Raw genomic sequence first — 23,057 nt, 5'->3', positions numbered from 1 at the left:
AAGATGACACTGTTTGGATGCAGAAACAGGTTGGACATCATCCTGCCAGTGAATTTTCCATACACATGTCCTTCAACAAAACAGCAGGGCTTACAGAGCTTGTCAAGGTATTGTGCAAAGTTCCGTTTGCATTTATGTTTCTTGATAGTCTTTATAAGAAAAACATTTATATGTTACTTATATAAATGCCACATCGAATGTTGTTTACCTATATTTATTTACTTATCTTCCTACAATGCTAAGTCACAAGTAGACTGTAGAGCTTCCTGTGTTTGATCAACATAGGTATGCTGACAAAGTATATGTGTTAAGCCACTCCTTATTTAGGAAAAGATCTTTTACAAAAAGTGCGACAGCAGCTTCCACCTGCAGCTACAGACACTTAAGTATGCGAACAACTCTCCATGCTAGTGTTTAGATCTGGCAGTGCCATGCTGATGGTGTATGTGCCCAAAAAATGAAGTCTGACTACATTCTCTGTACAATTGCTTGCATACTTAAGTGTCAGCATGGCATTACCACATCTAAACACACACTCATCATAGGCCATTACAATATCAGCAAATGAAACCTTACAATGGCATCTTTAGGATGTGGTAAGAAACCCTTGTAAAGCCATAAGCACTTGCTCTGCTAGCTCTATAAACTGTCAGTGTTTGTGCAGGGATATGAACTCATGACTCTGAGAATGCTGCAAATGAAAAAGATAAGAAAAGATTTGAAAACCATCTATAGTTTACTGAGAAATGTTATTCTGTTTGTTATTAAGTAACAACAAAAAGATGTAGGGTGTCAGGAAATGAAAATCTATTGTATACGAATCAGGTGAACTTATGTATGACATTAGCAGATATGGGTGGGGCTGAGTACAAACTGACGCAGGTAGGAGTTTGATTTTCAGTACTTGTGCAAAACTGTTGTTAAGCCCATAGCTCTGAAAAAGGCACAAGAGAACCTTCACTTCAAATACATAAGAAGAATACAGGTCCAGAATGATCATCTTCAGTTTTTATAATTATTAAGCCAAGTAAGTGCCCAAACTGGAAAAGTAACATAGCCACTCAAGAAAAGAAGGCCACTTCTGGTTGTAACATATGCTGAAAAACTAAAGGAATCTTCACCAGGTACTGCCCTAATAAAGCATGCACTTTAATACCTGAATCCATCCACTCTAGTCTGTTCTCACCTCTAGAATTTGGCAGCTATTACTATAGTATTAGAACTCAGATTCACAAAACATTTATACCTCTGCTCAATATGTGTAATAAATGTTTGTTCTACATATCTCCTACTTTGATTAGATTAGATGTATAGAGCAGCAACAACTTAAAAATAAAGATAAAGACTCACAGGACAAATAATACAATCAATCAATCAATTGATAGATAGATTACTATTGTGCATAAAGTGCAAAATGAATTTAAAGAGTATCAGTATTTAGTTTGGGACACTAGGAAGAAGCATTTATTTGTCTGATAGCTTTGGGCAGAAAAGACCCCCAGAGTTGCTTCTTAGCACACCTTGCTGGAAGCTCTCCAAGTTAGTGCATCCTGTAGGGGATGGAGTAGATTTTTGATGATGGCAACAAGTTCAGCCACCATCCTCTTTTCCACAAAAGCCTCCATTGTGTCCAGGGTTCACCCTGCGATGGAGAATGCTTTCCTGTTAAGTTTGTTCAGTAAATATGCATCTTTAGAGTTTCTTTCCCAGGAGACTATAGCATAAAACAATACACTGGCTACTACGGACTCAAGTAACATTCACAGCAGCTAGCTGCATACATCAAAAGACCTGCATCTCATTAGGAAGTACAGTCTGCTCTAGCTCTGCTTGTACAGCACTGTTGTGTTGTCAGAAGAGTCCAGATTGCTGTTTTAGTGGACACCCCAGGTACTTGTATTAGTTTTACCTGTAGATTGTTGTATGTTTTATTGTATTAATTCAGCTATAGTCCAAAGCAACCTACACATCACAATGTAACTATTCAATAAAAAATAAAATAAAGATATTTTTCTATTAATGAGGTATTTAGAAGGGTCATGTAGTATGTCAGCAGTCCAGTGTATTATTGAAAGAATTGGGTATGCTGACTTCTATGTCAGGCTGCAACTCCCCCATAATTGTGAATTGCATAAACCAATTTTGAAAATGTCATTTTACAATATATAGATATGGGGCAAAAAATAAAATCTGCAAAATCAACAGAAACGGTGACTGCACCAAGGTTTGAATCCATGATTTTAATACCAAAAAAAGCATTATAATGTAGAATATGTATTATGCACAATTTGAAAGGAATGTCTTTCATTTTTTATAATAAATGCCTTTTGAATTAACAATGCATTTATAGCAAAGTGTGAGTGTAATTGTTTGAGTATACTCCAGAGATGGACTGACACTTATTCATAGTTGATTACAGCCTTATGTTTGAGGCTGCTGAGGTTGTCTCCAGTCTAAGCGACCTTAATCTGGATAAAGTAGGTTTGATACCAGATGGATAGAATATGGAACAAATATATACAGTACAATTTAAGATTACCATGTTGTAAGTTGAGCCACTCAATAGTTGTGAAATGCAGGTCTATTAGGTTTTCTTTGTGTACTTGCAGAAGTACAATACTAATACAAAGTTATTTATAACAAAATAGAAATAAAGAATAGTGAAGATACCACTGAATACTATGATCAGAAAATGCACACCTATTGTAGGAGTTGTAATTTTTGAAACTCCTGTATTGGGATTGGAAAGTGATCATGGGTAAAGTTTAAAAAAAAGTAAATTAATTGACAGATTAACTTCTAATACAAAATATAGACCATTAAGTATGTATTAAGTAATTAATAATAAATTATGCACCCAAATTTAAATTTCATTTTGCCCAAACTTATCTCAAGGAAGCACAATAAAACAAGACAAAACTATTCATTTAGAAACAGATTAAGGACAACGAGCAATGGATAAAAATAAGCTTCAGTTTAGATTATCATTTCTGTTGACTTGTCGTTTACTGCCTGCAGATGCATCTTTTAATGCTTCTGTAAACAGGTTTTGTATATAAGTCAGTCATGTATATAGTACTTAGTGATAATATTGTAGTTATTTCTGAAAGCTTCCTTTTTTACTTACATACACATTTTTTATTTCCTTCACTGTCAATTTATCCTATTTTGTTTCAATAAATAAATACAGATTAAACAGGACAAGAAACATCACTTACAGAGTATATAGTACAAAAATTAAAATGAAATGTAACTGGATATGTGACAAAGCACATTTTCACTGCTTTAAGGATTTATTCTCTTTTACCACTGTTACATCACTTCTGAGTTGTACTTTGTCTCAGGAATGCCACGCCATTTTTACTGACTTGTGTTAACACATCTATAAATTTCCCACTGATTTAAAAGTAACCTTTCTTTAATTAAAGGCACTTACAGAGAAGTACACTCACACAAAATTTTACAATAAGTAATGGAATGTCTGTTTTAATTAGCCTGCAAATATCCATCCATCCATCCATCTATCCTGTAATCCATCTATACATCATCTAAAGTGCTTTAATTCAAATTCACAGTCACAGGAGCCAGAGCTTATTCTGGTAATACTGAGCACATGCAGGAAACAAGATGTATTATTATAATATTACAAACTGCATATATAATGATTAACACACATCTATCTATCTATCTATCTATCTATCTATCTATCTATCTATCTATCTGTCTGTCTGTCTGTCTGTCTGTCTGTCTGTCTGTCTGTCTGTCTGTCTGTCTGGCCTAGGAGAGTTAACACATTAATTTTTGTGATTAATGTGGCCTGTTCAATGCGTTAAAAAATATTGTCTCATCGGGGTCCTGCAACGAGGTAATTGCGTCAGGTAGTGTGGAATTTTCAGATAATTTTTTTTTTGTTTTTTACCTTACAAAATAATAATACTAGTACTGGTATTCATTTCCTTTGATTTATACATACTGACATAGGTGCAGGGGAGTGGAAGGAAGGGGGGCTTATGGTAGTTCTAGAGCAGGGGTGTCAAACTCCAGTCCTGGAGGGCAGTAGTGGCTGCAGGTTTTCTTTCTAACCATCTTCTTCAGTTTTTGCTGCTCATTAATTTCTTTTGCCTTAGTTTTAATTAAACTGACTCAGGCTCTTTAGTTGTTTCTCTTTCCTTAACTAGCAGCCAAACAATAAAATGAGACACAAAGCAAGCCGCCAAATGACCAGCTAACCTGTGCCCATCACACAATATCTTGAAATAAAGAAAGGTGAAGGTAAGGTTGATCTTTTAGGTCCCCAAAACATTTTGACGATGTTCTTAGAAAAAAACAGAAATTCAACAGTTTTGGAAATGTCTGCTGTAGCAGAATGAGAGCCATGGAATTAAATAACTGGTTTATTTAACAGCAAGAATCAGCTTCTAATTAAGAGATTGGTTGGAGTGAAATTGGTTGAGTCTGAAATCCCAATTTAGCTGGTCATCTGTTGGCTCGTTTCACATCTCATTTCTGTTTGGCTGTCATTTAATGAAAAAAAGAATAAATTCAGAAGACTGAATCCTTAAAAACAAGGCTATTAAAATGAAGAGAATTAGCAGTGAAAACACATCACTAATTAAGAAAAGGGGTTAGAATGAAAACCTGCAGCCACTGTGGCCCTCTAGGACCGGAGTTCGACACCCAGTAATACTAAAGAAAAGTACTGAAGGTACAAATTAGGCTCTCTCTTTTCTTTTTTCCTGTCATGTTTCTGTAAGAAATACATTTTCTTTGAGTGGTACTAAAACCAAAATAAATCTCTTGTACCTTTGTATCTGATTTGCCAGTCTGCCAGGTAACTTACAGTGCTTACTGCCCTATTATAATGACAAAATTCTATGAAACAGAAGTAATGATTATATCTACCCATTATTCCACTTTACAGCATCTTTCCTAATTTATACAAAGAATGCAGCATAACCACCCAAGTAATGCACGTTGTCAGTTTTTAAGTGAGATAGCTGCTACAGAGAAGTTTTTTAACATGCCAGGAGCAAAGGTGTAGGTTGAGTAGTGTTTTTCAGCTGTTTTTCTGTGGTAGCACACTTTTTGTAACCCAAAAAATCCCAAGCCACACCATGATTTTACCAACAACAAAATCTATGAAATCTATACACTTACTAAACTGTTTGAAGGAGCGGGACTATCAGAGGAGCCGGCAAACAAAAAGCAGCTTGGAGGCTGGCCTTCACAGACACAGCACTTAGAGAGCACTTTGGATACATTTTCTCAGCTACTTTGTCCTTTTTCCCACTCATACAGGGGATTCTATATGGTACGCCTGAGTAGCTCTAATTGCACACCAGTTGAAAATGCTTGATTAGAGCATAATTATAAAGTCATTGATGGTGATGAACAATCGAGGAAAGCACCTGTGAACTTTTAACACAAGGTTTAATGTATGCCCATTTAAGAGATGTTATATTATATTGTGGTTCAGGGTTCGCGGACTCAGTCGTTCGTGGATTTTTCCTTAGAACCTAACTATTAATTGTTAGCGGAAAGCACAAATATCCTCCGCAATTTTTAATGGCTTTTTTCGTGGCAATACTGTGCTGTAGAGAGAACAGGAAGCAACCGCTGAGGGAAATGCGGTTTGGGATGGTGAAAGTAGCCAATCTGAGAGCGTTATTCATTTCTCCTTGCTGCTGATTGACTGCTGCCCTGTGAAGCATCTCCAGCTGAGTCTCCCCGTGTTTTCCATTTTGCTATTGTATTAATTTTGTTATTCTTAAATGCACAAGATGTAGCTGAAACACCCTGCACCTTCTAAGGCTTCTGGCACTGAGCCTAAGCGCCAGAAGAAGTTTAAAAGCACCATACGCTACATAAAGAAGAGCGAAGCAGCAATCTGGAGAACTGTATTTGTAAGTTTCTGTGCCAAAAAGGTAACAACTGTAAGGAATAAAAATCTGCCTTGGCTTTGTGGATCACCGACTGCAGGAAGAACATCTACTTGGAAAGCACGGAAATTGTACCAGCAGTTCGCTGCAGGAGACAATGTAGCAACTTCCCATCACAATGTTTCTGAAACCAATAAAGAAAAGCCAGCGCAAAACACCACCAGAAGAAGACCTGTCCAAAGATACGACTCATCCTGAAGCGCCTGAAGAAGAGGCGCCACCTGAGGAGTTTTAAATCCTCTGCATTGTACTGCACAGCTACTTCATCATCATCATCATTATCATTCATCATTGCTGAGTACCAGTACATTTTACTGTATTTTAATTAAATGAAATTATTATGTATTTACTCTTATTATAACAAAGAAAACGACAGCACAGACCAAAGAAAATGCGCTTGCATGAATTACAATATGTATAGCGGTAACATCAGTATTTTACATTTTAGCACTGCGGGAGACATTACTGTAAAGTATATGTGTTTACCTTTACAATTTGTTTTTAGGTAATGTATTAAGGTAATTTTTTAGGTAATGTATTAATGTATTAAGCCAAGTTTGCAACAAAATTAAAGTGCTTTGGGGGCATACTGTATTTAGGGTTTAAATAGGCATTTAAAAGGCATTTTTAACCACATCCAAAAATCGTGAATTTTCACAATTAGTGGGTGCTCTAGAAACGAAACTCCCGTGAATTTTGGGGGTGTACTGTATATATATATATATATATATATATATATATATATATATATATATATATATATATATATATATATATATACATTGTAATAAGTAGAGACTTGAGGCGTGAAAGGTTTGGGGCAGCCACCCGCTTAATTCGGTTTCCGGCTGCAAACGTCTTGAGACATCATAGTCAAGTTTACACAACAGAGTCCAAAACAGAACTGCCTGCCTAAGCAAGGCAGTGAGCTTTATAGCTCAGAGGGCGGAAATGATGTCGTCCTCTGGGCGGAACTGGAAGTGACATCACCCTTGGGGCCGGAACCGAAGTGACCTCATTCTTGGGGCCGGAACCGGAGGTGGTGTGTCCTTCCTGGAAATGGCGGCTCCTGGTGGGATTTCCGGTAAGACCTGCAGAGAACTCAGAAAGAGCGTCAGCGCACCCGCCCTGGGCAGATGTATAAACAGTATTGTCTAAGCCCTTCAGCTGCTTCCCATGCACACGCGTGTGTGACAAGACTCCCCTCAGCCCAGACCCGCCGGGTCGGGCGACCTGCACCGAGAGGTCGTGGGCCGGGAGAGGGCATCGGCGTTGGCATGAAGGGACCCCTGTCGATGAACGAGCGTATATTTGTACTGCTGCAGGTCAAGAAACCACCTCGTGACCCGCGGATTCGACTCCCTGTGAAGGGCCATCCACTTTAAAGGCGCATGATCCGTCACCAGAGTGAACACGCGACCCAAGAGGTAGTACCGCAGCTGCGTCACCGCCCATTTGATCGCCAGAGCCTCCTTCTCCACCGCCACGTACCTGGTCTCCCGGTCCAACAGTTTCCGCTCAGGTACATAACGGGTGTTCAACACCGTCCGACGCTTTGGCTCAACACGGCTCCCAAGCCTGTGTCCGGCGTCCGCCTGGAGGACAAAAGGGGAGAGAAGTTAGGGGAGATTAAGATAGGTGCTGAAGTCAGAGCCCTTTTTAAGTCACTGAATGCAGCCCCCGCTTTATCAGACCATACCACCGTATTAGGAGCTCTTTTCTTTGTCAAGTCGGTCAAGGCGCCGCTCTCGGAGAAGCGAGGCACAAACCGGCGGTAGTACCCGCCAAACCGAGAAAGGATTGGACTTGCCGCTTGGTTTTGGACGGGCCAGGCCATTATGGCTTGCAACTTGGAACACTGTGGCCTCACAGTACCCCGCCCACTAGGTAGCCCAAATATTTGGCTTCCTCAACCCAAGTAACATTTCTTGGGGTTGATGCGGAGCCCGGCCTCTCCCAATGTCCGTAATACTGCTGTGACCTGCTGTATGTGCTCCTTCCAGGTGCTGGAATAGATGACAACGTCATCCAGATAGGCAGCACAGAACGAGTTATGGGGCCGGAGCACTTTGTCCACCAGACGCTGAAAAGTCGCAGGCGCCCCGTGTAACCCGAATGGAAGGACACGATACTGCCAGTGTCCGCTAGGAGTGCTAAACGCGGTTTTTTCCTTCGCGGACTCCGTTAAAGGAACCTGCCAGTACCCCTTTGTCATGTCAAGTGTAGTCAAGAATTTGGCTGGTCCCAGTCTCGAGGAGGTCGCCCACGCGAGGCATGGGATAAGCATCAAATCGGAAACTTGGTTGAGCCGACGGAAGTCATTGCAAAACCTCCAACTGCCGTCAGGCTTAGCAATCAAGGCGATGGGGCTGGACCAGGGACTACTACTTTCCTCGATCACTCCTAGTGCCAGCATTCGCTTGATTTCCAGTTCCACTTCTACTTTCTTTGCCTCCGGGAGTCTGTAGGGTCGCTCACGGACGATCACCCCCGGGTCAGTCAATATGTCGTGCGCAATCAGAGAGGTCCGACCTGGCTGTTCACTTACCACCTCTGGGACCGAGCGGATAGCTGCTTCGAGCTCCTGTCTCTGTCTGGGAGATAGCTGTTCGCAAATTAAGGGCACTTACTTCGAAGAGAGCAGGGCTGTCCGGAGGAGGGATCGGGATCCCTCTCCTTCCACGGTTTCAGCAGGTTTACATGATATATTCGCTCAGCTGGTCGGCGATTGGGCTGTTTCACCAAATAGTCGACCAATCCCTTCCTCTCCTTAATTTCGTAGGGGCCTAGCCAATGTGCGAGCAGTTTAGAGTGTGAAGTAGGAACCAATACCATGACGCGATCCCCCGGTTGGAACTCCGGAGAGTCGTGCCACGGTCATACAGGCGGGCCTGTGCTGATTGTGCCTCCTCGATATGACTTTTTAGTATAGGTCTTATTACATCAAATCTATCGCGCAATTGGGCGATATACTCCAAAATGTTAGTGGAGGGCTGTGCCTCCCTTCCCAGCCCTCTTTTAAAATATCTAATAAGCCCCGGGCTGTCTTCCGTATAGTAATTCAAAGGGAGAGAACCCGTAGAGGCTTGAGGGACTTCCCGGTAGGCAAAGAGGACAAGGGGGAGGAGTTGGTCCCAATTCCTCCCATCCTTGCTGACTACCTTACGTAGCATTTGCTTGAGAGTTTGGTTGAATCTCTCCACTAGCCCATCGGTTTGAGGATGATACACCGAGGTTTTTAAATGCTTTATTTTCAGTAACTTGGCAGTCTCCTTGAGCGTTTCCGAGGTGAAAGGCGTTCCTTGGTCCGTCAGGACTTCTCTAGGAATGCCCACCCGTGAAAAGACTCCTACTAGTTCCCGTGCAATATTTTTAGTGGTAGCCGCGCAAAGGAACGGCTTCAGGGAATCGGGTTGCATAATCCACGAGGACGAGTATATATTTATATCCTCGGCTGAGGGCTCCAGGGTCCTACTATATCCACCCCAATCCTGTCAAAGGAACGTCAATAAGGGGAAGGGGAATCAGAGGAGCCGGTCCTTCCTAGGAATTTGCCGCAGTTGACACTCCGGCAGGAAATGCAAAAGCGCGAACCTCCTCATTAATCCCCGCCAAAAACGGAGCTTAATGCGCTCTAATGTTTTATCGGAGCCGAGATGGCCTCCAAGAAGGTGAGAGTGGGCTAACTCGCAAACCTGCGCCGGTAGGTCCAGCGGGACTAGCAACAACTTCCGGACCTTCCCCTCATGTTCAGCAACCCGATACAATAATTCATTATCCATGACAAAGTGAGGTCCCTGTGGCATGGGCAAATGCGTCGTTGGCGTTAACGAGAACCACTGCATTCCACTGTTCTCTCTTGAAAGAAGCCGGAGTCGCTCTAAACTGAAAGTGCAACTCAGAGAGCGGGTCGGTCTGACCTCAAGGGGCGGAGAATCCTCCTCGCTGCCGGGCGCTAGTGGATGACGTAGTAGCCCGCGACGGTCCGGGAGTATCTTCGTCACTCTCTTGGCCTACCGCCCACTCCCTGTCGGCTGATTACGGTGTGGAAGCAGCTTGAGATGAGTCTTTATCATCTATAACGAGGCCAAAAGCTTTTCGGGAATGCTTTCTAAACTACGCGTTACTGTCAGACCAGTCCGCCCGAGGATTACGGAAGCGGAGGATCCGGTGTACCGCCACGTAAGCCGAAGGGTTCCTCCGAGACACACGTAACACCGGGCGGTATTGTACGGCGGATATCTCCGTGTATACATTTTAGACTGGTCTTTTTCTTAATCCATTGTTGCGGTAGAACAAAACGGCGAGCAACGACAGACACGTTACTGCGCGAATCAAACAGCGCTGTTACCCTATGTCCATTAATAATAAGCTCTCCCGTATGTTTATCCGCCAGGGATTGCTAAGGGCACACAAACAACCCCGCCATTGTCCCCTACGGTCCGCCTTGTTCCCCGACAGGTCGCAAGCCAGGCGGCCCGGCGACTTCGGAACAGGCTCTGGATTGCGTGGAGGGACTGCTTCAGTGGGACATAACTCCCGGTAGTCCACAAAGCAGCTGTTCTGCCCTCCCAGGTTTCACAGCCGGCCTTGGTGTTTTTAGGAGCTGTAGTAGCTCGTCCACTGAATGAAATTGCCCCAGGCCGGCTGGGCAAAGTCCTGGGGTAGGTGTTGTACCAGCAAAAAACAGGCCACTTGCTGTACTATTTGTAAGGGGCTTAATTCAAATGGCCGTAGCCACTCACCCACCTGCTGCCAGAGAGCCATAGCCTGCTCTGACAACCTTTACCGGGGGTAAACTCCCAGTTTAATATTTCTTTACCTGCTGGCCTGGGGATAACCCATCATTAACAGGGACCTTGGTCCCGATGGTGCTCGGCTTTCCTGCCCAGGAAAGCATACTGAGCTACTCGTGTGTGTTCCCCAGAGGCCAGCCCACGCCTGTGGGTCCCCTCTACTTTTCTCCACGAGATGGGGTGTTAGCCCGGGTTATGCTCGTGGAGCAGAGCCTGCACGCGTCCTTCCTGACCCCCGCGCACTCCCTGCCCGAAACTCGGCCCCGGTACTCACCCACCTGGTTCCTTGTAAGGTCGTGTCCCGGGTTCTTCAGGGACACCATCCTGCCGACTACGCCACTGTAATAAGTAGAGACTTGAGGCGTGAAAAGGTTTGGGGCAGCCACCCGTTTAATTCGGTTTCCGGCTGCAAAGTCTTGAGACATCATAGTCAAGTTTACACAACAGAGTCCAAAACAGAACTGCCTGCCTAAGCAAGGCAGTGAGCTTTATAGCTCAGAGGGCGGAAATGATGTCGTCCTCTGGGCGGAACTGGAAGTGACATCACCCTTGGGGCCGGAACCGAAGTGACCTCATTCTTGGGGCGGAACGGAGGTGGTGTGTCCTTCCTGGAAATGGCGGCTCCTGGTGGGATTTCCGGGTAAGACCTGCAGAGAACTCAGAAAGAGCGTCAGCGTACCCGCCCTGGGCAGATGTATAAACAGTATTGTCTAAGCCCTTCAGCTGCTTCCCATGCACACGTGTGTGACAAGATATATATATATATATATAGTGGTCCCCGGCCGGGGCTGGAGCCTGGCCGGGACACCCAGGAGGACGTGAGGAGGGCTTGTGCCTCCTCCAGACCGTGAGGGGGCGTCCGTCCTGGTTCTGTTGGGAGCCACGGGTCGAGGGCATGGAAGCCCTACCCTGTAGGGGCCCGTGGCCAGCCCCGATGCCGGTTTACCCCATGTGGTCTTTGGCCGGGGATGGAGCCCGGCCGGGAAGCTTTGGAGGACCAGAGGAGGGCGAGTGCCTCCTCCAGACCGAGTGGGGGCATCCGTCCTGGTTATACAGGGGCCTCGGGTACAGGGCTTGGAAGCCCAGCCCTGTAGGGACCCGTGGCCACCGCCAGGCGGCGCCCCAGTGCCTGTTTATTCCGGGAGCCCGGCACCTCCGCCACACCAGGAAGTGCCGGGGGGAAGACGACCGGGGAGACACGGACGGCTTCCGGGTGCGCAGCCGGGACTTCCGCCACACAGGGGTGTGGCCACCGTTAAGTGCCGGGAAGCAGCTGGAGCCCATCCGGCTCCCCATAAAAGGGGCCGCCTCCCTCCAGTCAGCGGTGGAAGTCGGGAGGCAGTAAGACGGAGCTGGAGAGAGGACAGGAGGCGGCCAGAGCAAAGGCACAGAGACTGTGGGCTCTGGACTTTTGGGGGATTCAGTGCGAGAGGCACTGCGGTTCGTGAGTGCACGTGACTTTTATATAATTGTAAATAGTGTAAATAAAGTGTGTTGGGTGAAAATATGTCGTCCGTCTGTCTGTGCCGGGGCCAGCGTTCACAATATATATATATACACAGTATATATATATATTGATTAAGTTAGTCTTTAGCAGTGCATTCAAAGTCTACTATTGATTTGATCATTTCATTTTACTTTGCCACCTTTGTTTCTTATATGCCATACCAATTTGGGAATTATTACAATGGCCTTTTTTTCTTATTGTTTTTTTTTTCAACTTGCCTTTTAGGATGGCATTCAAATTCAGTTTGCACTTGCTCAAGTAGTATTTTGTTAAAAGGTTAGGTTTCAGGTCATTGCTTACTTTTAAAATATGCCACTCATTTTTTTAAAATTCCTTTGTGTTGAGATTACATTAATTTTGTGACTCAGTGTATATTTACTTCAAGATTTATGTATTTATTTTATAATTACATATTTTAATGTTAGAAGTGATAGTGATTAACTACAATTACATACAATTATGTGATTAGTTATTTTTTTAACAGATTTCCTGCCCTATATATATATATATATATATATATATATATATATATATATATATATATATATATATATATATTTATACATTTATATATATGACCGTCTTGTACCTGAGAGAAGATGCTGAGTCTTCAGGAAAACCAATTTTATTCAAATCAAAACAGAAGCAGTCAGGGCATTTATTCAAGCAGGAGCTACCACTTCAATACACACAGACACAGCAAACAAGCAGCGACAGGACCAGGTCAGTGGCCAGGTTGAAATGTTCCCCGCATCAACCATCAGGCGACAGACATGTTATGCCGGGAGGCTGCAAACTTGCAGTTGCCTCGGGACACCACGGCAATCGACAAACAAGCCTTGACACACAAATGCACTGCGTTTTGGCGTGAGGCACTGTTGGGGAGGGTCTCAAAAATCTCACTATATATCATCTCATCCACTTTACCTGGTGAAGGTCGTGGTTATTATACTCACATATAAAACTGAAAATGTTACTTCTTATACATTTATGTTATATTACATAATATATTATTCCAAATAAAATAAACTTTTGATAGAACTGGAATATAATTTTACAGTTCATGCCAATTATGTTGCCTTTAATTAACATTTGCCAGCGCATTAATCATTTATTTGGTTTGCTTGAGGAATGAATGTGTCTATATGCATTGTAACACAATACAGAAGGCTAACTATACTAATTCTTCACTTTTAGAATGCTTTTAACTATAACATAAATAATGTTTTAATTAAGTATCTTTAACACATGGGTAAAAGCACCCAAAAGTGTAGAAACATGTCAAAATAAAATGTTAAACAATTGGCATCTTTAAAATAAATATGAAAAACAACATCTCCAATTTCTAACACATCTATTAACCCACTCTTCTACTTTGTGTCTTTTCTAGGAATTCCCTATGCCCATCAGTGTTTAAAAATGGGAGGAGGGAGTAATCTTATACTTTAAACTGTCTTAAAATTTGCTAAGGATATACCTCTTGGGTGGTAAGGGAAATCGCCAAACATTTAATCAGTTATTTAAGGTTTTCATAACCCTCCCAAAAACACCACTCATTTTTTGGTGACTATGCATGTCCTTTTGGTTACTCACCACTTTGAATATTCAGGGCATGGTGTTTGTCCAATGTCCAGCCATCAAGATTGGAGGCATCCATTTCATACCCTTGTAGAACAGCAGTCCTCTTCTCCCAAAGTATTAGGTCTGGACAAGATTCATATTCGTATCCCACTGAAACTACAATAAGAAAAATAGTTATTTATAAATCTAACTCAATTCCTACACAAAACAAAAATAGACCCCCTAATATGGTAAAACCAAAGTGAATCATGAGATTGATTGCATTTGTCACTGACAATGTAATTTGTATGCTTACTGTGAAAAGGTTGAACAACTACCCAAATGACCAAACCTTTTTAATCTAGTTAAGGGTAACAGGCGCTAAAGATGATCTTGGGAGGGTACAAAGCAGGAATCCTCTGTTGACAGGATGGTAGTCCATCACACATACACAAAGTTTTGAGTCAACAGTTAATTCAACACAAACATCGTTGGGGTGGGGGAAGGACAAATACAAGCAAACCTGGATGCATAGTTTGGAAACACTCTGAAACTGCAAGGTAACAATGTTAATTACTTAACAATTGTTTTAAAGATAATCCAAACCAATCATTTATCCACCCATATCCTCTTTAACCAGCACTGAAGCCTAAGCTTATCCAGACAGTAACTAACTCAAGGCAGGAACCAACAGTGGAAGGGGCACTATCCCATCTAGGGAAACACTCACATATACAACCACAAACACACATATGTACCCATAGACACACACACACATACACACACACCGAGCAAACAAAAAGCCCCCAATTAACCTAACAAAGATGTGATTGATATAGATGAAGAGAATGTTTAAGTAGTAAGTCAAGATATAGAGCTTATGAGTGCTTACCACTGTGCCAGCTTATTGTCACAAAGCAAATTGGTGTCACTAAAAAAGAGCAGGAACCTTTCTCACAAAACAATCTGACACTCTCTGTAGGGTTCAGCTATATTACACAACATGGTAAACACACAACCTAAAACAAATTGGGCAGTAAAAATTCAACTCTGTACCAACTCTGTACCGTTTAAAGAAAGGGCAGCAAATACATCCTGTAAAAGGTGAGATAAGAGCAGTTTTTAAGCAGCCATATATCCACTCTGGTGTGCAACTGAATCTTTGCAACTATCATTTTTTTAAAGTCATAATGAATGGAAGCAGACACATAGAAATTGTCACATAGCCCTGTCTTCATCATCCAAATCTGCAAAAGTAGCTAAATGGCATAAAACTCTGGTTTGATTGAGCAAGTTAAAAAAATAGATGAATGAAAAATATAAGCTTTCACATGCACAATATTAAACAAAAAATGTACCTTGTAATAAGTTCTACATGTATTCATTAATTTATTATTTAATATTAATTCATAGTCAGACTTGAAATACATACCGAAAGCTTCTGAGAGTCCATAGACCTTTTGGCTGTATACATCAGTCTTGTCCCAGATAAAATAATATGAAAGATCTGGGGCAGCTGGAAACCACTTCCTGAAGAGCCGTCCTTCTACTGCCACCATTAAGTGAACCTTCATGAGGTTAAAAGGAATTGATGAATGTGTCAAGATGACACGGAGGACTGACTTGTACCCTGGTGTGCGACTGCTCAGGTAGCTGAGCTTCATTTTGCATCCTGGAATGTTGATCTCTTCCTGCAGTACCTGAAAATTGTGATTTAAATAAAAGTAAAAAAAATGCAGGCTATTCAAATCATAATTAAAAACTATTAGTAAATTGTTTTTTAGAAGATGCCAAATACTGTTATTATTTTCTTAGAAAATGGCTGTATAATTAAGTATTCTTCAGTATACTATACAACAGTAAGTCAATATTTCACATAGCAGTACATGCCAATAAATGCCACTGGAGTAATTACTAAACAGATGTGCTCTACAATGCATGAAACTAAAGAAAAAAGAGTTTAGAGAAGTTATTTTGAGATTTTTTTTTACTAAAATCAATAATAGGTTGCATATCTAATTTAGTATAAAACTTTATACTGTGGCACAGTTTCATAGAACACCTAATGCAATATTTTCAAGCATGCTTAGTCCAATTCAGCATCATGAGGAGCAACAGCTTAACCTGACAGCATCACATGGAAGGCATGAAGTAACCATGGATGAGTCACCACTTGTATACCCATCCACATGGTGCCAATTTTGAATTACCAATTGATCTAGCATTTACATCTTTGAAAGGTGAAAGTAAAAGGAGACTACCTGGAGAAAACACAACATAGATGAGGGCAGAACATGCAAATTCACACAGGCAGCAAACAGTTGTGAGATAAATAAAGTAGTGGCATTTACCACCATGCTACCCCATTACAGAACATGTTAATTTTATAGACTATTGAAGTTGAAATCCTTCTGTTTTTCATTCAAGTACTAGTGGTACCATTTTTATTTTTTGGCAGAAAACAGTTAATCATGAAGCTGGTTTGAAACATGTCTATCTATGTATATTTTAAAAAAGTTAAAAGTGCATTTTTAACTACTCTGGATATTGGCACTCATTAAAAAAGAGTTCTCAAAATCTTAAAAGACTTCTTAATATGATGTGGCAGACCAACTTAAATAAGTCACATGCATGTACTTCACTTTTTCTTTTTTTTTGATAGAGATACAGATAGGTATTTATTGATCTCATGACACAGCAGTGTTACGAAGCCAATACAGAGAAAATACACAGAATACAAGTTTATTAAAAGGTAAGAAGAAGCTGGAGAAATATTTGTTTACTCAATAGAATAGTTTCTATGTTAATAACCCCAGATGAGAAAATTGTTTAGTATTGTGCATTAGTATTTGTTTGAATAATTCATTATAATAATAATGCTTTCCATCTTTTTTGAAAAATGAAAATTTTAAAAAATTGCTAGAGAATTTTCTTTATCTATACTACATATAAATATAAAGTAGTACCTGAATTTCTGGGACAATTGTTCCCCTGTCAGAACATGATGCAGCAAAGGCAGTCAAGGGTGCAGGAGAGACAATAGGGTTGGGTCGTGCAAAGCTGCTGAGATCACAACTGGGAATCTCATTTTCTTCATGCCTCATTGTGATGGCATCCATGACATAAAAGCGCCCCCAAGGCAACCACAGTGTGTGTTCCTGGGTAATAAAGGGGGCACGCTCAAAACGCAATATTATGGCGACTCCACCGTTGGTGATCAAATCAAAGCTGCAATGAAGATGAAGAAACAGTTTCTGTGAAGATCATTCTAATAAATGAATTTAATGTCAATCTATCTGATAACAATGAGAGTGATTCAAAGAGAAATCAACTCATGCTAATTTATGTACAGTAAATATAAACAATGAAAAAGCCAATTATGTGACTATTGTTTAGTTTTCCTTAACCTATTTTAAAAGGGCCAATTTAACCTGAACTTACATTTTCACTCTTTATATAACCAACTGTACAATTACTGAGCATTCATCCTTGATGTCTGGAATGATACTGTGAGCTGGAATGCAATATCATTGTATTTACAAAGATTCAAATTATCCAGACCACAGAATGAATTTCATAGAATATTTTTGTACCTCTTTTCTCAGAAACATTTTCACAGTTAAAAAACTGATAAAGTGTTGAAAACAATAAAAAAGATGTGAGTGAAGAATGTAATATATTCAATGTATTTATTTATAAAGCATCTGTATTATTTATAGAAATTACAGTACTTCTTCAAAAGTAAAGTGTGTGTATATGTATATATACATTGTGAGATATGGCCGGCCAGTCATCCTGGCTAATACCCCCAGGCCGTCAGGTGGAGCTATCCCTGCATCATGGAGGGGCCCCAAATTCCAGCAGAGACTCATGGGAATTGGAGTCTTCCAGTGCAACCCTGCTGGATAACGTGGGGGCCACCAGGAGATGCTGCTGGGAGGCCCAGCGACATTGGTATTCACTACAATCCGGAAGTACGCCATAGTCACGGGGACGGACGGACCGACGTACTTCCAGGATGAAAAAAAGAGGACTTTTTATCTAGCCTGGAAGTGATGGGGAATCACGGACTGAGGGATGAAGCAGTTCCGGGTTAAGCAGTACAAAGAATTGTGGGAAACCCAGACGGGTGAGCTAAGTCGGGAGGAAGGGTGGCAAAGCGTCTGGGAGAGTGGAGAAATTGATTATTGTTTATTGTATTGGAGAATTGTGGATTTATATGAGTATTGGGGAGTCAAGTCTGAGGGTCCAAGGGGACGACAGTGTCCCCTATCTACCACTATATATATATATATATATATATATATATATATATATATATATACATATACACACACACACACACATATATACCACTAAATATAAAATTATAAAAAAATGATAAAAAGCAGGGATCTTATGTTTTCACGCAAATGTATTTGCTATATCTCATAATGTGCATATTTCCTACTGGTAGGGCAATGTTTTAACATTACAAATCTACTAACACAACAGTAATTTTAAAATCCAAGCTGTAGTCAAATCCACCAGGTTATCATTTAAAACAATGCTGCAATTCTGGTAATAACAAGGACAACACCCATTGAATATTAATTTGTTTTAATTTAAATTAACCTTTTAAATGAAAAAATAAAGTGATATTTTAAGCAGCTGAACACATGAATGTCCCTTTGTATTAAATTATAAAATGTAGTGAAGTTATACATACCTGCCATCTTGACGACTAATGGTATAACCGTACAGAGGGTTGTTGATAAAGCTGATGTTCACCCCAACAAGGGGGGTTCCATCTGATGTCATTACCTGACCTCGAATAACACAAGCATGGCTGCAAAAGAGCAAATGCAACTTTTGTTTTATATGTTAAAATGAACTAAATTTATCAGGTACATTCCCTACCTTATTAAAAAGTAGAAGAAAAAAAATGTTTCTAATGTTTGGAATCACTACTCTAAACCATTTTCAGCACTTTACCTGCTGGACAACAAGTCCATCTAAATATAATACTCAGAGGTCTGACCAATATTATCTGTTTTTCTTAATAGTCTTCAATGAGAAATACTTCATTTCTGTTAGGTAAATAAGGGCCTTACAGCATTAATTCAGAAAGTTATCTAAACAGGCTTGAAAAAAATATGCTTATACAAATTTTTGAGCATACATAGACTGATGTTTACTACATTTGGGCAAGTGTTAATGGTATGGGAGGCATAAAATCCCTGTTTTCTGCACATAAAGATTATTAAATTAGATACAACATGCACCATCTCTTTGTCTTTGTTTGCAAATTATTATTTTCTCACCACCATGTGTGAAATATTTACCTCATTCAGGAAAACAATTAATTTCACCCTGTTTGCATTTGGCCTTTATAGTGTCAGACTGTCCTTACTTGAGGCAAGATCACTTGCCCAGAATGCTGCAAGTCCCCAGGAACTTTACTTAATGCTAATTTAGTCGGTCTTTTCCTTCACAAGACCTTGGCTAATTGCAATTACTTGCAAACAAGCTAAGCAAAGTGAAAAACACAAAAACATTTGTACAAAATCACATCTTATAAGCACGATTTTTCATTTTAATTCTACTGTTATGTAACAAAAAACCCAACTATTCTGGAGTAAATCATAAACATATCTTTATAGTTAAGGTTACAGTTAATTTTATAAAATCCTCTTTATTCAACAAAGCATATCCAAGGGTCACAGTCTATCCTGGCAGCAAATGTACAGTGAATGACAATGAAATATTTTACTGTGGAAGTACTTTATCCTTGATTGATGAGCAAGTGGGGTCGAATGTGGCAACAGAAATGCATCAACTAGTGATAGGGCTTATGAGGGTCCATACCAAGGAGTGCATGTAGAGGTAGTACATTCCTACAAGTACTTGGGGGTCTAAATCAATTACAGGTTGGGCTGGTGCTGTAACTATAAAAGAAAGGGCAGAGCAGAGTCTTTCTTCTTGGGAGATTGCATTCACTTAATGTGGGTAGTGACATCTGTCACATCTTCTACAACTTTGTGATAGCTTGTGTGATTTTTCTACACTGTGGTGTGCTGGACTGGTGACATCACTTGAAGCGATGCCCACCAAATTAGCAAACTAATTCAAAGGGCAGACTCTATTATGTGGCATACTGTGGACCCTCTGGAGTTAGTAACAGAGGAGAGAGTTAAAACAAAACTGGGTGCCATTATGAACAATGGTACACATTCTCTCTCTGACACACTAACACTGTCAAGAAGCACTACCAGGGCTCCTTTGTACCAACACCAATATGACTGTATAATGCCTCACTGTGACTGTGACTGCAAAGTCAAAGTTTTCTTTGTTTTTAGCAATTCTGGTGTGAGTTCAGACCATAGTGTGTATGAATACCTATATATCTATCTTTGCTAAATATGATTTTAGTGCAGTATTGGAATCTCAATCAATGTTACTTCTACACCAACTCTTCAAATGATTAGAAAAATGAAATGAGAACAGTACTGTATGATGTGTTGCAGGATTATGTTGTCTTTTAAAGCACAAGCAGAGAATTATACATTTTATCTTTCATATCCAACAACTTTTAAAGCAATTAGTAGCTAAGAGTGTCCTTTCTTGTGGTCTTTGATGGTGACAAAAAGCACTAATATCTGCTCAGCAAATCCTTTAACAGAGCAAAGTGTATGTTGGAGATTTATGCACACTACAGAACTATAAATAAAACAAGGCACCGCCTCTCTTTAAAGCTGCTGGCAAGACAATAGTACCAGTTTTTGCAGAAATGCTAATACTCCATTTTGTCAGCCATCAGGTTTTCTGTCACTCTTAATTTAAAATAAATGCACCATCCCCCTTTCTTGTCACTGCAGGAAGCAAGAGTATTGTTGGCAGTAATTTAGCTGTATGTGGATTCATACAAATCAAATTATGATAAAAATAAGAATAATGCAAGTAAGAAAGACTAAACCTCATATTTTCAGAGAATGCAAATTGCTTTAATTAAACGCTAAGTTTTAAGTCCACAAATTCCTCTTTCTTGTAGAGTAAAACATTTCAGCATCTTTTAGCCTAATTTCTTTTTTGCAAACCCACTTCAAAAAGAAAGCTTGAGCCATGGAGGAGCATGATGTGCCATTTCTGTTATTCATTCTTAAAAATATAACCCATGATAGCAATGTTTGCTGTCTTCAGATGCTATCATACTCTTTAACACAAGCTTGCCTCAGTCACGTTTGACTGTTTGCCAAGGTGGTAATGTTAGAGAAAGGTTTTGGATTTCTTGCACTTTCATAGAACAGGGCAAAGAGAAAATTAAATTAAAAGCAAACACAAAGGAAAAAGAAGTAAACTTGAACTAGTGCAGTCTGTAATTTTGATAAGGAGAAATATAATTATGTCTTTATAATTGTAAAGGAAGATGAAATCCAAGAAGAAAGCTAGAGGAAGCTTACAATTTGACCATGAATTTTATAATTATATTTTTTCAGGCTAGAGATTCCAAAATGTTATCCATTTTTATTATTATAGCTCATAGTGGTTTATAATCTGATTGCAGTTCAGTCTGAAATAAGTGGTGCACCATATGATACAGCAAAGCAATTGAGTGTTGGTGTCATTGTTGACTTTCATGGCAGATACGAAAGTGGAAAATGTTAATTTTACATGTCACTTAACTACAATTGATATCTAAAAATATAGGCATTACCAATAAGATGTAAATGTATTCAAATGGTTTACTCTGCTAGCTTTACCCTTAAAATCAATTATGCAGAACTAAATTAATCTATACTAATGCATTTTCTTTTGGCAGTACTACTAAGGCCAATAGTGTTTCTTGCTAAGGATTTTACTATTATCTCTTATTGGAGAAAGTACAGTGCATTCTTTATCACATGTTTTTAAAAAATAGCTTTGTGCTTTTAAACATGCATGACTATTTTGGGGTATGTCATTAGTTTGGATTCAAAAACATGCACAGGTGTTGTTAATTTTGTTAAATGAAATTATTAGAAAAAGTAAATATTTAAAAACATCTTAAAATATTAATAATACAATTAATTATAACTTTTAATTCTGGCTAATATCATATGCTTCACAGCTCCACGGAAATTATCAGATGGCTTACATGTTCCCTTCCTGTGTCATTATGGGTTTTTTTCCATGTCATCCAATTCCTTTCATACCTCTATAGAATTGTATTTTGGGTTGATTCTAAATGTAAACTAAATATGAAAGAGCGTTGTGTGCAAGAGTGTGACTTTCAATAGGCTTAGATAGGTTTTGCCTCAGAGACTCCCCTGCTGTCTCTTTAGGAAGGAAATATGCCAAGATACACCTTTAAGGAAACACCGAAAATACAAGGAGCATATGGGGAACATGGTTATAAGAAGGCCAACTCTTCTAGTTGTGCCCAAATGAAACTGGGTGTAAGAAATCTAACCAAGGGTATGATGTGACCACTCTATAATGAGAACCACATTTTAGGCCTTTATTTAAAAATGGTTTATTAGTAAAAAAAAAACCCAAAGATTAATTTGTAATAAAAGTAATTAGCATGGCTGGGATTCAGTACTACAGAGGTGGGTTGAAGTGGGATGTTACCGTCGGGAATAGTTAATTATAAATGATTTCAACAAGGATAATGAGACAGAATCCCCTCTACTCATTTAGCAAGTGCACTTGGGTTAAGGGCATTACAGCTAAAGACATTTAAATTCATGTAGCATTAGGCACATGGAATTATATTGACACAATGTTTATCTGATAATCTATTACTCCATCCATTATCTGCATCCATCTAATACAGAGTTGTGTCAAAAAAGATACTAAAAATTAAATGAAATGACTAACATGGACTGAACGTGAAAACCACTGATTTAAACCATAATTTTGCATGGCATTCAGAGTAAACATACAGCAGCTGCAGTCTTTTTCTTTTTGAAAAAAAAGAAAGAAAATAATGCTTTGGAATAAGCATTACAATTTAGAACACTCTATATTAAACACAAATCCACTGATGCATGCAAGTAATGCAACAGAACCCATAAAATACAAAACTGACAAATTCAGTATATACATACCAGCAGAAATACATTTTTAAAATGTATCCTAAAAATAAACTTGCATTCTCCAATGCAACAGTAATATTTTTTATGGCAGAAATATCATTAGCCAGTGATGCATATCAAGTATGTGTTTGGTTCAGAGAAATGCACTTAGAAGTCAATTTTAAAAATAAACATTTTCTATCAAAAGCATTGATGCCTT

At 39.8% G+C, this 23,057-nt stretch overlaps 1 protein-coding gene across 19 annotated transcripts in view; it reads right to left on the bottom strand.

Moving 5' to 3' along the window:
- The window catches only part of tenm4 (teneurin transmembrane protein 4), a 627,939-nt gene that overhangs the window by 119,760 nt on the left and 485,122 nt on the right, over positions 1-23,057 (bottom strand). For all 19 annotated transcript variants that reach the window (XM_039744302.1, XM_039744300.1, XM_039744305.1 and 16 more), the window contains 4 exons: positions 18,511-18,630; positions 16,769-17,030; positions 15,235-15,502; positions 13,836-13,979 (listed from right to left, as the gene is read on the bottom strand). In XM_039744302.1, coding sequence (XP_039600236.1) covers positions 13,836-13,979; positions 15,235-15,502; positions 16,769-17,030; positions 18,511-18,630 — 794 coding nt within the window. The remainder of the gene's footprint in view (positions 1-13,835; positions 13,980-15,234; positions 15,503-16,768; positions 17,031-18,510; positions 18,631-23,057) is intronic.

The sequence above is a fragment of the Polypterus senegalus genome, chromosome 2 (assembly GCF_016835505.1).
Source record: "Polypterus senegalus isolate Bchr_013 chromosome 2, ASM1683550v1, whole genome shotgun sequence".
Taxonomy (NCBI): Eukaryota; Metazoa; Chordata; class Cladistia; order Polypteriformes; family Polypteridae; genus Polypterus; species Polypterus senegalus.
Note: the sequence above shows the minus strand (reverse complement) of the source record. Positions and strands in the feature narration are given on the sequence as shown.